Source organism: Nyctibius grandis, chromosome 4 (genome assembly GCF_013368605.1).
Source record: "Nyctibius grandis isolate bNycGra1 chromosome 4, bNycGra1.pri, whole genome shotgun sequence".
NCBI classification, from domain to species: domain Eukaryota; kingdom Metazoa; phylum Chordata; class Aves; order Nyctibiiformes; family Nyctibiidae; genus Nyctibius; species Nyctibius grandis.
The window spans coordinates 82786499-82807375 of record NC_090661.1 but is presented as its reverse complement, the minus strand read 5'-3'; the positions used below and the strand labels follow the sequence as shown (position 1 = coordinate 82807375).

At 39.5% G+C, this 20877-nt stretch overlaps 1 protein-coding gene across 3 annotated transcripts in view; it reads left to right on the top strand.

The window, feature by feature from the left end:
• TM9SF3 (transmembrane 9 superfamily member 3) overlaps nt 1–14699 on the top strand; it is a 51887-nt gene extending 37188 nt beyond the window's left edge. For all 3 annotated transcript variants that reach the window (XM_068399523.1, XM_068399524.1, XM_068399525.1), the window contains exons 10-15: nt 4130–4269; nt 5825–5893; nt 5988–6134; nt 6565–6648; nt 6759–6835; nt 11332–14699. In XM_068399523.1, coding sequence (XP_068255624.1) covers nt 4130–4269; nt 5825–5893; nt 5988–6134; nt 6565–6648; nt 6759–6835; nt 11332–11399 — 585 coding nt within the window. In that variant the 3' untranslated portion in view covers nt 11400–14699. The remainder of the gene's footprint in view (nt 1–4129; nt 4270–5824; nt 5894–5987; nt 6135–6564; nt 6649–6758; nt 6836–11331) is intronic.
• The last annotated feature ends 6178 nt before the right edge of the window (nt 14700–20877 follow it).

The window sequence follows — 20877 nt, the reverse complement described above, 5'->3', positions numbered from 1 at the left end:
GAAAACTGAATTCTGCACGTTCAGTCAAGGGCAGTAGAATATTCTTTCCCCATCAAAACAAAACGAAAAGGAGTTAGAAAGAATGCAGGCTTGGTGACGCTGACAATCTCTTCTGTGGCAACTAAAACCTGCAAACTAAATCAGATGCTCTTGTATAAATAAGGTATTTTGTACAACAAAAATGCAACAGTTGAAATAGGTATGTTTTAATGTACTGGCTTGGTAGAAAAACTCATGTAATTTGTCTTCAGTAATATGGATTATGGAGAACGTGTGCTTGTTGCTTGATGGAAAACTGGGTTTGTAGATGTAGTAGATTTGCCTGTTTGCATAATTTGTGTTTTCTGAACTGGTAGTTAAAACTGTTCTCTGAATTTCTCTTGGCTGTTGTTACAGTAATACTTCTCTTAAAAGGCTCACAAAGACCTAACTTTCTTATCTCTGCCTGTCATACAACAGCTATTACTTGGGTTTTAGTTTTTTTAGTATGTTACCAGTGACCTCTGTAGGGAGGCGCTTCTGTGGGAGGGCAGAGCACGTATGTGTGTTGTTCCCACCTTCGTTTCCTCTTATCGTTTGTGATGGGGAAATGGAGGCCAATAAGTGCTTGAGCTGCTTTTGCCATTGTAATCTCATTCTCTGAAACCTTTGAGGCAGAAATCTCATAACTTCATCCCTTTTTCGGCTAAGACACTTGTGTGCTCCAGTGCTCTGTGTTTGCTTCAGTTTGGATTTAAACTCTCTAGGTTTAGACATCGACCAGCCTGCATCATCACTGCCCTTGCCACCTGTGGCAATAGGTACTACCTGTTCGGTTTGGGAGGGAGGCAGTGTCTTCACCTCAGATCTGAAATTAAGAGGAACATGCCTGAAAAGGCAGAAGCTAGAAAAGCCAGCTATCTCCAGTCGTTTCTCACATCCAGAGAAGACTATTACTGCCAAGCATCAGTCTGAGCAGGTAGACTACCTTGGAGTAAGAAAGCAAGTTGAAAGCAAGAGAGAAGATGCTACTGAGGTTAGTGCAGTGTATGCTGATTCTAACCAGTACTGGTTGTGTTGGTCAACCTACTAAGACCAGCAGGTTGCTGTCACGAGGGTGAGGTTATCTCAGAAGACAGAACATTCACATCTTTATCAGCTTGGACAGCTTACCAAAGTCAGGTGGAAGTGGGAGGCATTCCTGAGCTTGCACTATGATCCATCCTTGCTTGCTTAGTTGGGCCTCCTTTGCACTGCAGAATCATCTCAGATAATTTTTAGACTCCTGAATGCCTCCAGGAAAAAAGGAAAAAAAAAAAAGTACTTCCAGCTGTTCTCAGAACATAGCATACCATTAAGACAGGCAGTTCATTGTTTAACAAAACATTGACTTTACCTAATGCTGCTTACTAGATTTCACTGAAGATGCTACCTGTTCTGTCTGAAAACAGTTCGTTTTTCAGCCAAATGGTTAATAGAATGGAAGATGTTACAACATTATCAATCATGGTTTGACTGATCTGATAATGGAACCACAAGCACTCAGATTTTCTGATGGATGTCAATTACAAGTGTATTGGGGACAGGTTGGCAGTACTTATTGAAGCCATTATTCAGGGAACCTTGGTCTATCTCAGCTTGTTTTATGCAGATAAACATTTTAGATTTCAAAGCTACTGCTGAGTCAGTCTCCTGGACAACACAACAGCCAAGCCCTGCTGGAACAAGTTGGGCCTTCTCCTTACCCACCTGATTTGAAGCCATTCAGCTCTGCAGTTGCTGTCACTAGAATGAGATGCTACTGACTGCTGTTTTTCATCTAGGAGTTTGCCAGCTAATCAGTAATTAGGCGTGGATGTTCCTTGCTTGGTTCTTTGCCCATGATTATATATTCTTTCCATGTGGATTCCCTGTGGTAGATGTGTTTTGCAAGATGGATAATTATGAGCTACTAAGTTTTGTTCCAGGTGAGCTTGGAACCCAGAGCTGTTCCTGGACAGTCTCTTTCTGCAGTAAAGCACTTTCTACCATTGTCCTCTTTCACACTGCCTGTGTCTGAGCTTTCTGCCTCAGCCAGGTTTGAAACCCACCTGCGGGAGCACCACAGAGCACCATGGACAGGGGCCACCCAACACACACGGAGGTCCTTGCCAGGCAGGAAGCAGAGCGCTTCCTGCAAATGGAAATGGTTTCAATGTGGTCAGCTCAGAAATTCTTTGGGTGCTGTTTAGGCCTTAATTCTTCAACATCTCTTCTACCCACTGCACCTCAAACAAGCTGGGACTTTTTGGTCAGGATTTTAGTAAATGTTTATGATACTTTTTGACATTTTTCTCTGAAAATTCTCATCTGCTCATTCTTTTAGACTGAGCAGTTTTCAAGGGCAGAACTTGCATCCATTAAGTGAGTTAGTTGTATGCTTCTCCTGTAATTTATTCTTAGGCAACCTCAGTGTCCTATCTAAGACACTATGCTTGCTTACTGGTGTTTTTGAAGTAATGGAAGAAGATAAATGGGAGATTCTAAATATGTATTAATTGTGTAAAATTTGCTTTATTATTGGCGAGTATAAACAATACTTAGCTTTTCCTTATTTACCACTTCATATTTTAGTGGCTTGTGATATGATTCTTTAATAAACTCTCCTCAAAGATATAGAGAGCAGTCTGGACAGTGCTTGTGCTTGTTGACCACCTGTTTGGTGTCCCCCTTCTGTGAAGCATGAAGGCTTGCTCCATCCAACCCCAGGCAACATTTTGCATTCACATCTGGCCTAGGCTAGTAATGATATAAAAGTCAGTAATAGAGGGATAACCCACTGACTTTAGTCAGATGTTGCCTTAAACTGGTGTGATTGACTTAATGCTAAGTTTGTATTGAGCTAATGTAGTGCAGCTCCTCATCTCCTGAAGCCTAGTAGTTCTTGCTTTTCAGCTGCTTGCAGTAGATTTCTGTAGATATAACATGCGTGAACAGCCTTTATTTATCCTGGAGTAACTGCTTATTAAACAAGTTGGTCTGTGGCTCTTAGACCTGGTCCTCTGCCCATTATTTTGGATTAATCTGCTGCCATGGACTTGGCATCGTGATGGAGTGAAAGAGGAATATAGCTTCTTTGCTCAGGAGGCACCAGGATGTACACAGCCTCAGGCAACAGTGCTTTTAAAAGGCAGTATTTTCATATGTTTGCATAGAGAAGGTCACAGGGTCAATATTCAGAACTATGCTTATTGCATTACAGGCAACTGTTCTGTCTTCTAATTATCAATATCAAAAAGTTAACAAACTGTCTAATGCTAATTCATTTTGTGCTAAAGAGTTATGAGTAGAGAACATCTTGCTAAGCACTTCAAATTTTCCTGTTTTGGAAGATAAAAATACGTTGCCTTCAAGGAACAGCAAAAGTAGAGCTATATACATATACTGGAAAAAAGATGATTCCTGGTAGAATTTTAGGGAGGCTGTTTCATTGGAAAGAGCTGGAACATTGGCTTGATTTTGCTGCATTGTGCATAAACTTAATCTCTATATGTAAGTAGGGCCATTGTGCTTCTAAATTGTGTGTATGTGCATACCAGTGGTCACTTCTGTCTTTGGCAGTCTGTGTTCTTAATTACCTGGTTGGTGGATAGTTGAGAAAATTGAACCCAACATTTTGATTGGTAGCATTCTGACGTGGCTTTGCAGTTCTTGTTCGGGTTTCTTTTTTGGATTGGATTAAAAATTTTGCACCCAGCAGTTGTAGTTTTGTATGCAACTGGCTAACTGCTAGATGTTAATTCCCAGGGATAACATACTCTGCAAAAGTTTAAGAGAAGCTGACAAAACTTTCTGTGATGAAGTACCATGAAGATTTCCATGTCATTCCTTTGCAATGTATTGATTAGATGAAAACAGTAAAAAAATCTGTAATGGTTCTGTTCTCTCAATTGATGCAAAAAAATATACTTAATAATGTTTATTAGGAAGTTTCTCAGGGAAGAAATACTTCCATTTGATAAAATAGATGTATTCTGACTAATGCTTCATAACTAGGAGTGTGATCCTTCAGCAATAACTACTAAGGACTAATATATACGGAGTAGGCAGGTTATCTTTTGTCGTCTTATACCTGTTTTTTTAAATTATTATTTTATTTTTTTGCTTACAGGTGGCAGTGTGCTGTATTTGTTTCTTTGTCATTCTTCCATTGAACCTCGTTGGTACAATTCTTGGCCGAAATCTGTCAGGACAGCCTAATTTTCCATGTCGTGTCAATGCGGTGCCTCGTCCCATACCAGAGAAAAAATGGTAAAGACAAGCATGCGTGTTAACTAGATGTGTTCACTTCAGTACATTAAAAATGACTTTTCAGATGTGATCATTAAAAGTTTTTCTAAAGTAACTTTTTTGTTTAAATTGTGTCTAGAACACTACCTCTACTGACATTTCCTTAATATGATTTTTCTGTTGAATAAAAACACCAAGTGCAGTTAATAGTTAATAGTTGTAGCAGATTTTACAGTCCCGGATCACTGATTCACATTTGGCCTGAAATGCTCTTCAGTCTCTTATGTAAAAGGGATGGTCCCAGCCCAGTTCTTATATGGGTATCTTGAAACTAAACCTTTCCTCTTCAGTTAATGCCTCTTACAGATTTAGAATTGAATGTGCCTTGGAGGCAGAACTGTTCTGTTTAATGGTATCCATGTACAAGCTGAGACATGTTTGCAAGGTGATGGTGGGGTGAAGCTTGCAATGCTGTTCCCTAAAATACTCCAGGTATACGGTTTGAATTGCGAATAAGCCTTTATTATTTTTGAAGTGAATGTAAAGGACTGGGTGCCTAGTCTCAAAGTAGACTTGGGTTTTTGGAAAATCATGAATGCAGTCACTTTTTCCTATTAATTTAATTCTGAGATGGAAGCAGCAAGCTATGGAAATGAAAGTATCCTCAGAGGGTTTTTTTAATAGATTTTTCTTGCTTTCCCTGTTCAGAGGAATGGAACAGACAAAGTGAAGGGGGGACTGAAACGTGTATGCCCGCGATATCCAGGAAGTGCAACACACTTAGTCTCTTCTTAGTGGCGGGTTGTGCAGCTCAGATGCTAGGATTTGATTTATGTTGTGACCTGTATCTTGGGAATCTGATGGATTTTTCTGGATCAGCGTGACAGATAAAAAGAAATAAGATACTTCTATTGAAGATGATGAAATTGCACACTGTCTGCTTAGGCAAGTCTCCCTATAAATAATAAAAGAAGCTGCAAATTAAATCACTGGTTACTAGCTGGATTTAGCATCATTGCAAGTACTACATAGAGGTCACCTTTAGTAAGTGACAGTATCATCTACAGGTAGCTGAGTATTCATTTTTGACTATAGGCTCATGACTCAGTATAGCATTAAAAATAAACACTGGTTCTTAATTATATAACCATTACCCTGCAAAATTTTCTTTGTGCTTTTTGCTGTATTTGTAGCCATCAACAGCTTTGAGTTTTCACTGCCTTCTTTCAAGGCTAGTGGATGTTATGGGGCTTGATTGCTTAAGCCCTTTTTGGGCAAGAGGGGTTCTTTCTGTAGCCTTTAAGGCTGGTTAGATGCCTAACCTCATGCCTGTAGGTGATAGGCATGAGACATGTTTCGTTTCAGCCTTCCCCAAGAATAACTCCTCCTTCTATCTGTACACATGACATCTTTGGGGGAATCTTCTTTCTAATATGCTGATATGAGACAGAAGTGTTCTTGTTAGCATGCCTTTTAAATAATTCTCAGTGCTATATTAATTATCTGGTTATAAGTCTTAATACGTTTATAAATGGAAGATTAAAATTGTCCCTAAACTAACCTTAATATCTTTCAGGTTCATGGAACCAGCTGTTATTGTTTGCTTAGGTGGAATCCTCCCTTTTGGATCAATTTTTATTGAAATGTGAGTATGTCAGCTATTTGCCAATTTGATTATAAAGTATAATAATTGAAGTTCAATTACAATATCATCTGCATATTTTGTTTGCTCTCTTCAGGTATTTCATTTTTACTTCATTCTGGGCTTACAAGATCTACTATGTTTATGGTTTTATGATGCTGGTTCTGGTTATCCTCTGCATTGTGACAGTTTGTGTGACTATCGTTTGTACGTATTTCCTGCTAAATGCAGAGGATTACAGGTGGTAAGTATTGCATTATTTGCATAGTTAACCAGTTTGTGAGAGTTTTGTAGAAAAGTAATGTTCAGTGTTCTAGATGGGTCTTTTCAAAGTGTCCCTTGTCCAGATTTTAGCTGTAGGGAATAAAAGCAGTTCTTGAATTCTTCCTGTACAGGAGCTTTCTGTGTGTATGTGCATTTGTGCGTGCATGTATGTATATATAAAAAAAAATATATCAAGGCACACAGGCATATGAAGAAGGATCCTCATTTGGTATCAGTGGTAGCTGTTGCTGTAGAAACTTTTCTTATTTATAGCAGACAACATGTAGATTTTGTTAAATAAGCCTGTAGAACCAGTACACTTTATTTTCAGGTAAGGTTTTAGCACATTGTGCATCTTCTTGGGAAGCCTTTTGGTTAGATATATCATGGACATGTGTGTTTACTTTCAGGCAATGGACAAGCTTTCTTTCTGCGGCATCAACTGCGATTTATGTTTACATGTACTCCTTTTACTACTACTTTTTCAAGACAAAGTAAGTGGTAGTTTTCTTGCTTGAATATCAGATTACTGTATTGCCAAATAAGTTTATTGATTAAAAACTGGGGAAAATACCTAGCATAAATTCCTGTCTTTCTTTTTCAGGATGTATGGCTTGTTTCAAACATCATTTTACTTTGGTTATATGGCAGTATTTAGCACAGCTTTAGGAATAATGTGCGGTAAGTTTCAAATATATTGATAGTTTTCTATCAGAATTTTTCAGACCGTCATGTTTCTGATTTTAGCTCTGTGGTTTTGGTGGTGGAGTGTGTATGTCTGCAAGATGTGCTCAAAAAGGCTTACAGTCTTTGAAAAGAATATTAGAGTTCTCTTCTTTTAATTGGTTGTCTTCTGATAGGAAGATAATTTATGTACTGTATTTAGCAAGAAATTCTGCAAAATAGATTCCCAATTAAGTTGAGTCCGTGCTAACGTTTTGTTTTGGAGTTTTTACTGTTGCTCCAAGACAGGGAGCTAGGTACACCCATTGAGGCATCAATGGTATCGCAATACTGATGGCACTACCATCTGTATTTTGTGGCATGTGTATATGAGGGTGACCAGAACAGAAAGGACTGACACCTCAGGATAGCATTTGTGAAATAAGTGTTGGAATATTCACAGGCGAGGAGAGTGCAGAGTGCTCCTGTGTGCAACTGGATTTCATTACTTTTTAAGATACTGTTTTGACAGATACTTAGAAAAAAACATAGTTCTCAGCATAGTTCAGCAGTCACCTGATAAAATCAAATATACTTGTCCACCTCATAGCTTTATTTTTATCCTTTGCTATATGAGTTTCAGAAAGTGCTACTTGGTTCTTTTGCACTTTCCTACGATGTTATTTACTCTTTATGTGTGATCCTTATTTAATACTTTCCTTCTTTGTAGTGAATGAATAGTCCTATAGACTCTAGTGGAAGGATTTATTTGAATTAGATATTTGAGACAGTTGATGTCTTACAGGAACTTACTTTCTGTAAAGTATGCATTTCTTGATATCCCAAGAGGGTGGGTAATTTCACAATGCTTTATAAAAAGGGGAGGAAAATCATCTGTTAACTGCTGAGTACCTGTTCCCCTTTTCTCTCATACAATCTAATTTTGCTTCATCAAGTTCTTGGCACATTACAGGACTTCCCTGCTGTTCTGGTAGTCTTGCAGCCATTTTTTTTTTTTAATAGGCTTATACTTTTCAGCTCTAATCTTTTCTTTTTAAAGTGCTTAGGCTGGTGTTGATTAAAATGTCTGTGGTGCAGAAGCCAAGCCTGCCCACCAGTTTCTGTAATTAAAATGTTTTTTAAAACACGGAAAAGGAAGATTGTCAAATACTTCCTTATCATGATAGGACACCATTTGATGGAATATTAGAGTAAAATCCAAATTTATTCAAAATCAGGAAATACTTCAACACATTAAACTTTATTTCCACAGCTCTGTTGAGATTTCTTTTTGTCTTTTTAAGTGTGTTGGGAGAGAAGCTGTGAGATTCCTTTTTACTGAGAATTCCCATTTTCAGCATGTGGAGGGAAGAAAAAAATCCCCTGTCAAAAAGCATTTGTCTAGGGAACTTGCTGCCATTGAGGTCTAACAAAGACATTTGTGTTAAAGAATTGTGCAGCGTGCGTGCTACTGACTGTACGTCTCCTGTGAAAAGTGTGTAGAGCTGTGCTTTGGAAGCTCATGCGAATGGGCATGTTCAATATCACACAGTTGGATATGAGACAAACTAGTTAGGGTCCAAAGCAGCCACAGGAGAACTTTCTGTAGGCTTGTAGCATCCAACTCTGGTTTTCATGCCCCTGACAAAGCCTAGTGATCTCAAATCCCACATGTAATGGGATGCTTTGATCCACAAAGTCTGCTGCCTTCTGCAGAGCATCTCAGTTCTGGGACTGGACAGTAGGGAGCCCATGAGAACTTCCAAACCTTTTGAGCTCCTCGTGTTTCCCTCTTAGTGACAGAAAAGAATAAAACTTATTTCCCAACTCAGTGGATGGCTTCGGAGCTAGGTAGTATAGAAAGGCCTCTTGCAATACCACACTTAAGCATCCAGATAAATACTGTAAGTATGATGGAAGGGCTTTTTAAAAAAATTCTGTGCTTACAAAGTCATAACTGTAGTAAGTGTTAATTGGTTTGAAGTAATAGATGGGAATTAATCTTCTTCTGTTTTGTGGTTGTTCTTCACTATTTGGGTTTTTCTGTTTATTTAAAAGCTTGTTGTTCTGCTGAAATATGCTTGCAGCCTATTTCTGCTAAACCTATATAGACCATAATCAAGTTATAAATATCATCTGATAAGGTGTTTAAAAAATAAATAAAATCATTCCCTTTACTATGGACTTTTTATCCAAATGAGCCAACTGTCCTGCATTTGTTTCCGGAAGACACTCTTTAGTCGTCATTGTCTAGGGTTTCCCCCTCCATGTCCCGTGTTTTATTCAATGCTTGTGAAGTAGCCTTGAGGCTTAGCCCCTGCCTTGGGTATTGGCCATTAGTGGCCTCCATGAATAAGGCTCCTGTGATTCAGAATATGTGGTGATTTGTTTATGGGATTGAAAGCTTGGGGTCTCATGTGACTGCTACTCTCTACTCCTCCCCCTCACTTCCATCTCATGCACACATTCTCTAGATCCCAAATGAAACACATTTAGTATTTTGTTCTCCCAGATCTCTGATCTCTGGCATCACATCACTAGAGAAACCCTCAAAGAACAAGTTCTGGAATGTATCTTAGTTCAGCAACTAAAATGAGCATTGGATCTGTTGGCAGTGTCTGCTTTAACAGGCAAAACATGATGAGTCTTAAAACAGGAGTCCAGTGTCATTATTTTGTCCATTTACTGCATAAGACAGAAGATGAGTTTCTTGGCAGGCTACAGAAGAATCTGCGTGTGCTCCTGCATGACTCCAAGCTCACGTCACCTCCGCTGCACAGCCCGTGCTTGGGTCTGTCTGAATGCTGTACTGGGTGTCTCCTTGAACTGCCAGGCCTTCCCTCTGCTGCATCTCAGCACACTTAACACTAGCAAGCAGCAACCTGATCTTGTGTGTTCTGTATTTGTTTTAATCAAACTCTGCTTTGTTCAAGTTAGTCACACAAATTCATCATTTGCTGGCCAGTGGAATGGTTGTCATGATATTTATACAGCTTGAAATGCTGTGTAGCACAGAGGCTGACTCCACAGGCTCTTTCTTTACCGTTGCGATAGCATCGGAACAATGTGTCAGTTTTGCCTTGTGCAGATTTCCTGATGAGATATGAATGTTGGGCTTTTTGAGGATCTAAACCCCAAAATTTTGTGAGAGTTTAATGGCTGAGCTCATGAGTTATCCGATGAGTCCCCAGGATTTAAAGAACTTTCCAGGTTCTGGATAACTCTATGGTCAGCAATGCTAGCTGCAGGCCTGTACAACCTTAATTTCTAAAGGAAAAAAAAAACCTTTATGTTCTTATTGGAAAATGAACTTTTGCAGAAAACTTCTAGTGTTGGTTAGGCTTTTATATTTAACGCATCTTGTGCAAGTCTGGTGCATCCCAGATCACCAAAAATGTTGTTTCATGCTTTGTTCTGGGCTTTTCTCTATTGCTTCAGAGAAGTAAAAATATCTTTTCTGTTGAATGTTGGTTCTTTACTGAGCATCCAAACATTTGATGTTACGAGTTCTCTTCTCTATAGTGAGTTATAGGCCCTGACTTCTCTGACCTTTTCTTCCCATATTTTATGATGTGTTATTCTGGCAATCTGACAGCAGTTGTCTCTAATTCTTGCTTGATTTTCAACTGCACTTCTAACCTGAGAATTAGCCAAACTGACTTCAACAAGGCTGATGTACTCTTGTTTTGATTGGGAGAGATGAAGATATTCCTTGTGGATATTGTAAGACAACAGTATTTACTGGGCCCGGCAAACCTGAGGTTCTGGGTTTGACCAGGTAGGTTGCTGAATCTCTTCCTGAGAAGAGGCCTTGGTCCAGTGTATTTCTTTCATTTTTCTAGATGTCCTTAGTCCTGCAGTATTTTGGGTTTAACATAAACTGTTGCCCCTGTCAAAACCCCAGTGACCTGTTCTTTTATTACTGCTGTGACAATGCGTACTCTGCTCATGACTCTTACTAATTTGAAAACCACAGGTTGCAATTTCCTTTAACTACTAACTGCTACTAGTTTAATCTCTTTGTACAGACCTCCTTGGAGTGTAAGACTCCTGGGATGGGGATCTATTATTATTTGTGCCTTGTGGGGAGGACAAAGCCATCTGCCAATAAAACACTCATCCAGAAGGCATGTAACATAATAAAAACACGCACTTCCATCCACCTTCCCTGCAGAGTGGGTGATTGTATGTTTTTTACCCTCTGTTCAGAAAAGGGGACCTGGTTATTGGCAGCAGTAGGGGGGCTGCTATATTTATCGAGGCCAAATGAGCATGGCCTCTTGGTAAGGTGGCTTAATGGATTTAGCTTGCTAGACTAGGGTAGTTCTTGCCAGACATTCACTGGGAGCATGGATAATTAGAGTTTGAGAACAACTATTGCAGGTAATAATTTTCTGTGTGCAGAGTGCATGCTTTATGTGACTTTCTCTGTTTAAGCGTGTGTGTTTTATATCGCTGGCTTATTTTGACGACCAACTCTCTAACATATTCAACATTTTTGGTTTATTTTGCAGGAGCTATTGGTTACATGGGAACAAGTGCCTTTGTTCGTAAAATCTACACTAATGTGAAAATTGACTAAGGAAATAAGAAAATTGAACTATGGATCAGTTCCTCTTTTCATGGGGATGAACTTGCACAACAAAAAGCGCGAGAAGAGATTTGGGTTTTAACACTGGGCACTATATGGGTCTCCATTTTGTGGATGGCTTAAAGTAACATCTATTTCATTGATCCTAGGTTCTTACTGACTGCTTTCTCCAACTGTTCACAGCAAATGCTTGGATTATATGCAGTAGGCATTACTACAGTACGTGGCTAATCTTCCCAAAAAAACAAAAAAACAAAAAACCTAGCTCATTAAAGATGAATAGACTAGCTCTCTTCAGTGAAGAGGACAAACGGTTTATTTAAAGCATTTGTTCCATTCAATAAAAAGAGGGAAACTTGGCTGCTAAAACTACTTGATTAGTAGTCTTCCTGGTACTTAACATTTCTAAATTATGTAAAAATGCCATTCCAGAAAGATTACTCTTCTGATTTTTTCTGCCATTGCCAGGATAGGAGGTATGTTTTATATTTTGACTCCAGGTGCTTTTTTGGTTTATTTGCGATATCAACTATACCCTACACTCATTTGTTTCAAAAATAATTTAAAAATATATAAAAAACCCATATGCATGTAATATATCACCTATTGTTCTAGTTGGACCAACTTCCCTTTATTTATCTTTAAAGTAATATCCAACTACATCTTAAATCCATCCAAAGAAAATACAGTCTGAAGACGGGATGTGTTCTCTGCAATGCAATTTACTGTACAGTTAGAAAGCAAAATGTTAAATGAAGAGGATTGTTTGTTTTTTAATAAACACTTTGAGGTCTAGATTAAAACAAAACCAACATTTTAACTGAATGTCTAAAGTGATTCTCCTTTTTTCCAAGTTAGTCTTGCTTTTTTTTTTTTGTTTGGGTTTGAATGAAGACTTTCCTTTAGACATTATACAAGGGGTAATAAGTGTATATAACATTAAATAATGTAACTTAGGTGTAGATCCCAAATGTATTTGGATGTACAGATTTATTACAGAGTACTTTTCTGATGATTCGGTGTAAAAATGTGTGAATTTGGGTGGCTTTTTACATCTTGCCTGCCATTGCATGAAAAGTTGGGGTTTCTTCACAATGTGTGTATGTCATGCTTTTCTGTTCTATTTCCTTTCTCAAGCTCTTACAGAAATTAAATTTGTAATTTAGAACATTTTAATTTTTGTTAATCCTATCTGGACACTTGTGTAATATCAAAAGCACAGTTGCTTTAGAGTGTTCAGAAAACTAAAATAAACTTTTCGGACAAAAATGTTCTGATTGTGAAAATAGAGGAGTTTGCAATGGAAAATGTTTGAAAAGGCAATACTACTGAACGCCAGTTTCTGTATACAATATTAGTGTTGTTTTCAAATATCAAAACCCCATTCTTTGAATTCAGAATTTGCTTACAACTGTATTGTACAATACAGCTCCAAAGTGGATGACCAGCCCAAAAAGATTCTTCTTGGTTGAACTGTTTGTGGAGAAATCTGTTTTGTGATCCAGCTAGTGTACTGAGAAAAGTGGGGTAAGCGTGGACTGAAATAAATGGGCAAATAAAGGCTAAGTCTTTCTAAGATGACTGTTAATTATGCACTGTATGTAGCTAGAAATATCCTGAATGTGTTTGTGACAGATTTGGGAGCCATTTGGCTTGATTTTTTTTTTTTTTTTTTTTTAAAGCATCTGCCATATAGGGATGTTTTCGTCGGTGTGGCTGTCTGGAATAGAGCACCTGCCATGGAGAAGGCAACTTCCTGAATTTAAAAAATGAGCAAAGTATTTGTATTGATTAGCACTGTATTGTCTCTATATAAAAAGTACTGATAATGTGGTAGCCAGAATGAGAAACAACCGTACTTTGGCAGGGTCAGGTTGGAGGTTGGGGGAACTAAACTGGTAGGTAGTAGTGAGAAGCAATGCATCCTGCTGTATATGGCTTCTGAAAAGTATTTGAGCTTTCAGCTCTGATTTCCCTGGCCAATTTTAACGAATCTGTCAGAAAATAATTAAGTTTTTCTTCAAGTGAATGGTTTGTGTCAGTAGCTGAACACTCTACTGTTTACCAGAAGATAATTTTTTTTCTAAAGTACAGTCTGATTTAAAGATGAGCTTATAAACTGGGTCAAAAGTTAGTTTCCCTTTGTTCCAAAACACGGAGGCTTAAAGCAAAGAAAGGTTTTGTACTAGTTCTTGCTAGTGCATACAGCTGTGGAAAGCCCTCTTTTCATCCATGTTCTTCTAAATCTGAAGTGAGAAGCCATTATCTCCACACAATAAATACATTAAGTACTCCACTGAGATACAAGTTTTTTAAAGGGAATATTTTGCTAATGGGTCTGTTTCTCTATTTAGAGCACTGCTATGTGATTAGTCTATCAGAAATGTCACTAAACCGTTTGTGAATTTCATTTAATCACTTTTTAATGCCACAGAATGGTGGGCTGCCTACTTGCTTTCTCTATCCTCTGGCATTATTAGCCTTTGCATATCCAGATATGATTGTATAGCTTTTAAAGTGACATTGAAAAGATACTTACTGCACAGGCATTGCTTTTGTTTCTGCAAGCACGTTCCTTTGGAGAAGTACTGTGTTTAAATAATTGACATTTTTATACTTTCACCCTAGCACATCAGTAAGTTGGGGGGTTGCTTTGTTTTTGCCCTGCCTTTTGGCTTCTGAAGGAGTGCAAAATGTGAACAGTTTTCAACAGCTTGTCTTTGTGGTTGCTGTTTGGGGCAAGGCTATTTATTTGCCCCCCAGAAACTGTGGATCTAGCTTGAACCATCTTGCTTCATAGAATTCGGAAGCTCTCTGCTTAGATGATGTAGTTCTTCCTCTTTTATGGAAGAAATAAAGATCTTACAGCCAACACTCCTCTTTCCATGGTTGTTTCTTAGGAGTTTCTGGTTCTTGAATTAAAAAATTGAAGTTTTTTGATAACTCTTTAGTTGGCTGCTCAGTGCTTCTCTTCCCATTTCTGGTACAGAGGTCAGAGAATTGGGTAAATAGTTGTGTAGCAATAGCCAGTCTTGATCAAATGCTTTAGATAAATAAAATTGTAAATCTTTTCAATTGAGGCAGAGTGTATATAGAAAGCATCTCTGCTACTTCATGTATGAAAAGTGGTGAATGCTGGATTGGAGGTAATGGAGACTGCAAATAAACATTACATTATGCTCTTTTTTTGATGTCTGAATGTTTTGAAGCAACAGTGTCTATTAATTCCTTTCCAGAATTACATTCCAAAGTGTGTAAAGGGCACACAATTAAATTGTTTTCTCTATGATAGTCTAGGTGTATTTCTTTAACAAGTTTTGGGTTAAAAAAAAAAGAAAACCAAAAACCTAATACTGTTGAATTTTACATTTTTGGTGCTAAAACTGGGTAAAATTGATAGCACATTCTTATCAGTATCATTACTGCAGAGGTAACACGAATGAAGGTTACATTTTCTCTGGCTAGAGCATCACCAGCATCTAGCCAGATTTGACCAATGAAGTATATATACACAGCTTCCCTGAAGATAGCAAAATTGCATAACTGTGAGTGCATCAGCAATTTCTCCACTGGAATGTGGCCAAAAAGCATAAGCGTAGGAAAAAAAAACAAGTCTTCTCTCCAGTCTGTGAGCAAGTAAACTGAATAGTTGGAGTTGAGGGGTACTCATATTGAATGAATTCTTAACTGTGCAGCTTGTGGTTCATTTTAAGAGTTGATTGGAACTGTAGGTTGGAGAAGGATTGCAGTTTTGGATCCCTTGGATCTTTTCTAGCTAAATGCACGATGGTAGCAGCAGTCTTGCAATGGCTATTAGCGCTACTGCTGCCTAAAACAATTATCTCCTACCAGGGTTAGCATTGAAGTCACGAAAGCCGCTGCTGTTGTTGGACCTCTGTTGGAATAAAGCCACGTTTTAAAATTTTGAAGCAGCGCATTTATGGCTTGCATTCTTCAGGAGCGTCTTTTCTCAAACATTTTGATGCCATTTGTTTTCCAAAGGCAGAAGTACAGAAGTGAGCCTTGCGGAGGATTGTTTGCTTTTTGGTAAATAGCTTCAGTGCGAAAACTCTCCTAATTTTCTGGGGAGACATCTGTGTGCAAGTTCTGCACGTAGTTCCTCACATCTCACAGTTTTATGCAGGAGGTGCTTTTTCAGTTGGGGGAAGGGGCTGTTACAGTATTTACTTTTATGACTAGTTCTGTGGTTCTGAAATTTTTCTTCAATTTTTGGGCTATGGCATGTGGAGGGGGAAAAAAAGAAGATGGGAGAACCCATGAATCTGGAAGGCTTTGTGCAGTTCCAGTAAATTCAAGCAGTTCTTGGAGAGAATCACTTTAAAGGGCAGAAACTCAATGGGGAAAAGGGTAAGTTGTTTTATCTGGTGGACTAAGCTATTTCAAAGGCAGGCCTCTGGAGACATTTGCTGCTACAGTATCATTTGCCCCCAGCCCCATACCCGTTACTGTCTTTTTGTTTTCATCACTGTATTTGCCATGGTGCAAGGCTTTTGCAATAAACCAAGGATTCATCTGTCATGAGCAAGGGAGATCATGTTAGTTGCTACCGGCATTTTTGGCTTGTTCATAGGTTAAATTTCTCACTAGCTCCTAGTAATACGATACAGAGCAATATGTCAAGTATCTCTGGAGGTTCTACTGTGCTGAGGCTTCATTTCTTATGAAAACCAAACCAAACCAGGAACTTTCTTTACCTTCTAGACAGAAGATCTCCTTTAAGACCTTGCACTTGGAGCATTCCAAAACATAACTACACAAGTTCATAGTTATCCTTCAGCTGGCATCGCATGGCTACAGCATTCCAGAAAATACATGCATTTTTAGAATTGTGAGTTTATGTGCAATAAACAAAATACTTACTTTTACAGAACTGTTCTTTTAGGGGGGTCCTATTACAAAATAGTCCTAACTTAGAAAAATATGCTTCTAATATGGTGAGACATACTTACCCATATGATGCAGTAGTTCCCTTGATAGATTGCAGTTCACCAAGGCACAAGACTTAAGCCCTATAAACTTGAAATGCTGTGCTGGGTCTGGGCCAAACGTCCAGTCTCTAGTAGTTCTGTCTAACGAACTGACCAACCTAGAAAAACATGCTACACTGAGGCAGCATGCTGTGAAATTTTTTTCTGAAGGCTGTGTGGGACAAGCTCTTGGTTTCTGAGAAGTTGTGAGCGCTGTAGTAACTAACTTTCTGAGAAGCTTCCAAATACAGAGACCTTATAGCAGCCTTCCAGTACCTGAAGGGGGCCTACAGGAAAGCAGGAGAGGGACTTTTTACAAGGGCATGTAGTGATAGGATGAAGGGGAATGGTTTTAAACCGAAAGAGGGTAGATTTAGATTAGATATTAGGAAGAAATTCTTTACTGTGAGGGTGGTGAGACACTGGAACAGGTTGCACAGAGAAGCTGTGGCTGCCCCCTCCCTGGCAGTGTTCAAGGCCAGGTTGGATGAGGCTTTGAGCAACCTGGTCTAGTGGAAGGTGTCCCTGCCTGTGGCAGGGGGGTTGGAACTAGATGATCTTTAAGGTCCCTTCCAACCCAAACCATTCTATGATTCTATGGCTGAGAACATCATGGAATCCTGAACTCAAGGAAACTTTTGAGGCTGCTCGTTCTCATTTCCCGAAGGTTTGTCTCAGAAATTTCAGAGTTGTGTGATGTATTAAAGCACTAGACAAGGCATGGTGGTTTTCTGGGCTACTAGAGATGTAATGCTCCCTTTGAGTTCATTTTAGGCTATTTTTTCTTTCTGAATCACTACAGTCTTGGTTTAGCCATATCACTTTATTGGGCTGAGAAAAATGGATTACGTTATTAGTGTGAGGCTTTTCTTGCTTTGCTACAAGAATGGGATGGAAATTTTCTCCTCATTTCCCTTCTAATGTCTGACCAGGAGTTGGCAGGTGAATTAGTGAGCATTACCACCTGTTTGTTTTAAAAAGAGATCTGACAGTTTTATAGACACCCACTTACCTTCAACAATTGGAGACTTTTATAATAAAATGTTGAAGAGATTCTATTATGTTACTTAGGTTCTTCATTTGGACTCTGCAGAATCATTTTTAGTAATTTGCATTGCTTAGCTGAAAGTTGATTTTTGTTGAGAAATATTTTTTCCTGTTTATCTCACTACCAGAAAGTGATCAAACACGCACCTTTGAATATGAAATGTACCACTTTTTTTATTATATGTATAGTGAAATAAATAACAAAAAAGGAAATCACTATTCCTGGTTTTAGCAATCTCGAGAGGGACATGTAAGATGAACGTAATTGAAAGTATTGCTTGCCTTAACGAGAGGAAATACCTGCATGTTCTGTGCCATAGCCAGGTGTGTGATTTGGATGAAGATGTTGTTGCGGATAAATCTATCTACAGAAATTCTGTGCAGAAACCGTAACTGGGAAACTTCTCTAAGGCAGTTCCCCATGAAGCAGCATCTCCGCTTTTTTGACATTCATTCAATTCTACCCACTGCTGTGGAACAGCCTAAACTCAGGGTATGTACCCTGAGTTTATGCTGCCAGCCTCTGTAAAGGATGCCTGTGGGTCAACAGGTAAATGCAACTTACCCCATCTTCATCTCATAGCAGAGACTTGGAGAAATGTTTTTACTTTCCCCAATTCATCCCTTTGGGAAAAGAGAAAAAAAATATTTAAGACTGATTTTTTTCCTATGATAAAAAGTACTTTGGAAAGACCGGTGGATTCACCTTTCAGAATTTTGAACTGACAGATGCTTTTCCAGAGCTGTTCCCATGCCCTCCTGCTTAACCTTGCATCAGAGATCACCAAAACCACCAGCTTTGCTCAATGCTTTCCAAGCACAACTGACTCCTATATGAACCCTGAAAATGGATTTTAAGTGAAGTAATGAAACATCAGTTTGACGTGCCTCAGTTTGGGAACCAGTGGTCAAGCCAAAATTCGCACTTCCAGATAAGACAACTTTCTCTCCCTGCCTCCCACAGCTTGTCTCTGGCTACAGCTCAGAAATACCCCAGAAGTAGCTTGTTTTCCCTCGAACAGTTCAAGGATTGCAGTAATAACGGGAAAAATGTTTGGTGCTTTTTTAGATGGGATGACTTGTCTGCTGCTGCTTTGGTGAACAAAAAGGAGTTTTCCGACCATGGGTTACTTACTCCCAGGTTCCCGAGGTGTCACTGCTTGTGTATAACAGGGCGACGTTGTTAAATGTGTGTTAAGTTGTTAATACACGGGTGAATGTACCTGTGACTGCAGTGAGCTCTCTGTGCAGGCAGATTTCAGAACCCCTGGAACACATTTAAGCACATACGTGTCAGCACCTTTAAAGATTCCTTTTGGGTAGTGAATCATTTAAGCTTACAAGAGGTATTTCCTGGGTGGCAATGCAATAACTTGATTGATGCAAAAACTTGATTAAAAAAGAACGACCCAGCCCCAATCTACTGCAGGACATAGTAAAATGGGAGATGGAGGGAAAAGAGAGCAGGGGTCAATATGCATTTTATCACCTGGATTTGTCAATGACAGTGGTGAAGCTGGTGAAGAAGGGATGTCCTAAGAGGGTCAGCTCTAGGAGTGATAAGGGGAGTAAAGAGCAATAGACTGCTAGATAAAAACAGATGGAGAAAATGGACAAGAGGAGATGGGGAAAGTGAACAGGCTTCATCAGGGTGGGAAGCCTGTAATAGTACTACCAGAGTAAATGAGCCTTTGATAGAGTGTCATGAAGCAGAGGGAGGGTGATGGCTCTGCAGAGCGCCCAGTGGTGCCTGTAGGAAGTGATACGTGGCACATCGTGCTACACCTGAAGCAGGGGTTGTTTCCTAACAAAAAGTAAGCAATGAAATAAGTCTAAGCAGAAGTGAGGGTTCTGGAAATGCAGAGGGAAGAGGAAAGAGAATGCTCTGGGTTCAGAGGGATGTGCTTCAGCTCTCCAGGGCTCCATCTGCCCTTGTAGTGGTGATGCACATGGAGGAAGAAATATCATAGTGTGTTTGGGGAACTAAGACTAGGAAAGGAAATCCCTGCTTGTAAACTGGGAGACAGCTGAGGAATCAGCAGTAGGACAGGCTCCAAGGGAGCAGTGCCTCGGTCATTTTGTTAGAAGATTTGATAGACCCAAGTGTCGGCAAGAGGGAAGAAGCAGTCTTGTGGAAGAACTAACAAATGTGTGTGTGTGTTTTGGCCTCGGGACATGTTGTGTGCAGGGATATTCCATCAGCGCTAAGTAGCTCCCACATAGCTTTGCTCATGGATGCTGTGCAGAAAGAGCTGTGTGCATTCTTGCTCGGCAAGGCTTGAAAAGACGGTGGATTTCGTTTGCATGTGTTAGGCAGGAGAAGATTCTGCAAAGGAAAAGGATGCCTGTGACAGTGATGGATATAGATTGTTTTGTTTTCAGATAGTTAACTGTTGGTGTCACGAGTTGCACTACTGGTGTGAAACTTCACTGACTGTTTCACCAACTCAGATGAAAAAGATGCTTTCACAGGGCTTTTTATGTTCCTTATTTGCACTGATGTGGCACCTGCCAATCAAGATGACATGAACTGATCTTCTAAACACCAATTAGCAGTCATTACTCTGTGTGCACTGCTTTGGCTGCCATGATTGTTACTGAGAGCCATTTCTAGAAGGGTCGAGCAGGTCTCATGTTAGGGACTTCCAGAGCCTGCCGTAGCGGGGCAACTCTCTAGTTTGTGGGTGGATAATAGTAATAGACTCCTCTGAACTCCCTCACGGGCTTGTTCTGACTGCACAATTAAAGATCCATGTTTTATTTTGCTCCCTTCCTCTTCCTCCTTCAGAGATGTAGGATGTCCTCTTGTATGTCCATCCATGTCTATAACAGAGCTTCTGTATGCAAAAGAGGTTGGGCTCCCCAGCATAGGTTGCCATCCTGGAGCAGGTTAACAAACAGTTTCCATGTGGTCAAAAGACTTTGTTCTTAGTGGGTGACAGGCCAGATCTCCACACTGCTGACAAGGGCAGTACTTGCTCTGCTAATCCATGATGCTGATCAGGGAAGCTGTTGACCTACCCTTGCAAGCGTTCAAGCCATGAGGCCTCGAGTCCTAGACTGGTTTCCAAAATTACCATTCCTTTCATTGTTTCTGTTCAGGACACTCATCAATGGATGAGTCAGCTGCATTTCAAATCTTCACAAGTTTGGTACTCATTTAGGACTCCTGTTCAAAGTGCCCATATTCTCCAGGCTTGATCTCAACAGGTGGATTTGGTGTTACAGCCCCAGTTTGGTGACCATCAGTGAGGAGTGAAGGGTGGAGAGTTTGGAATGATCATCCTCAGGGAAAGCAAATGACCAGGCAGCTGTTCTGCTATCCAGCATCAGCAGTAAGTTCTAGTCACAACCTTGACTCGTCCATTGAAATGTGTTCTTTTTATTCCTGTTTTTGACTCATTTTGACAAGTTTGGTACAGCAAAAGGGCATT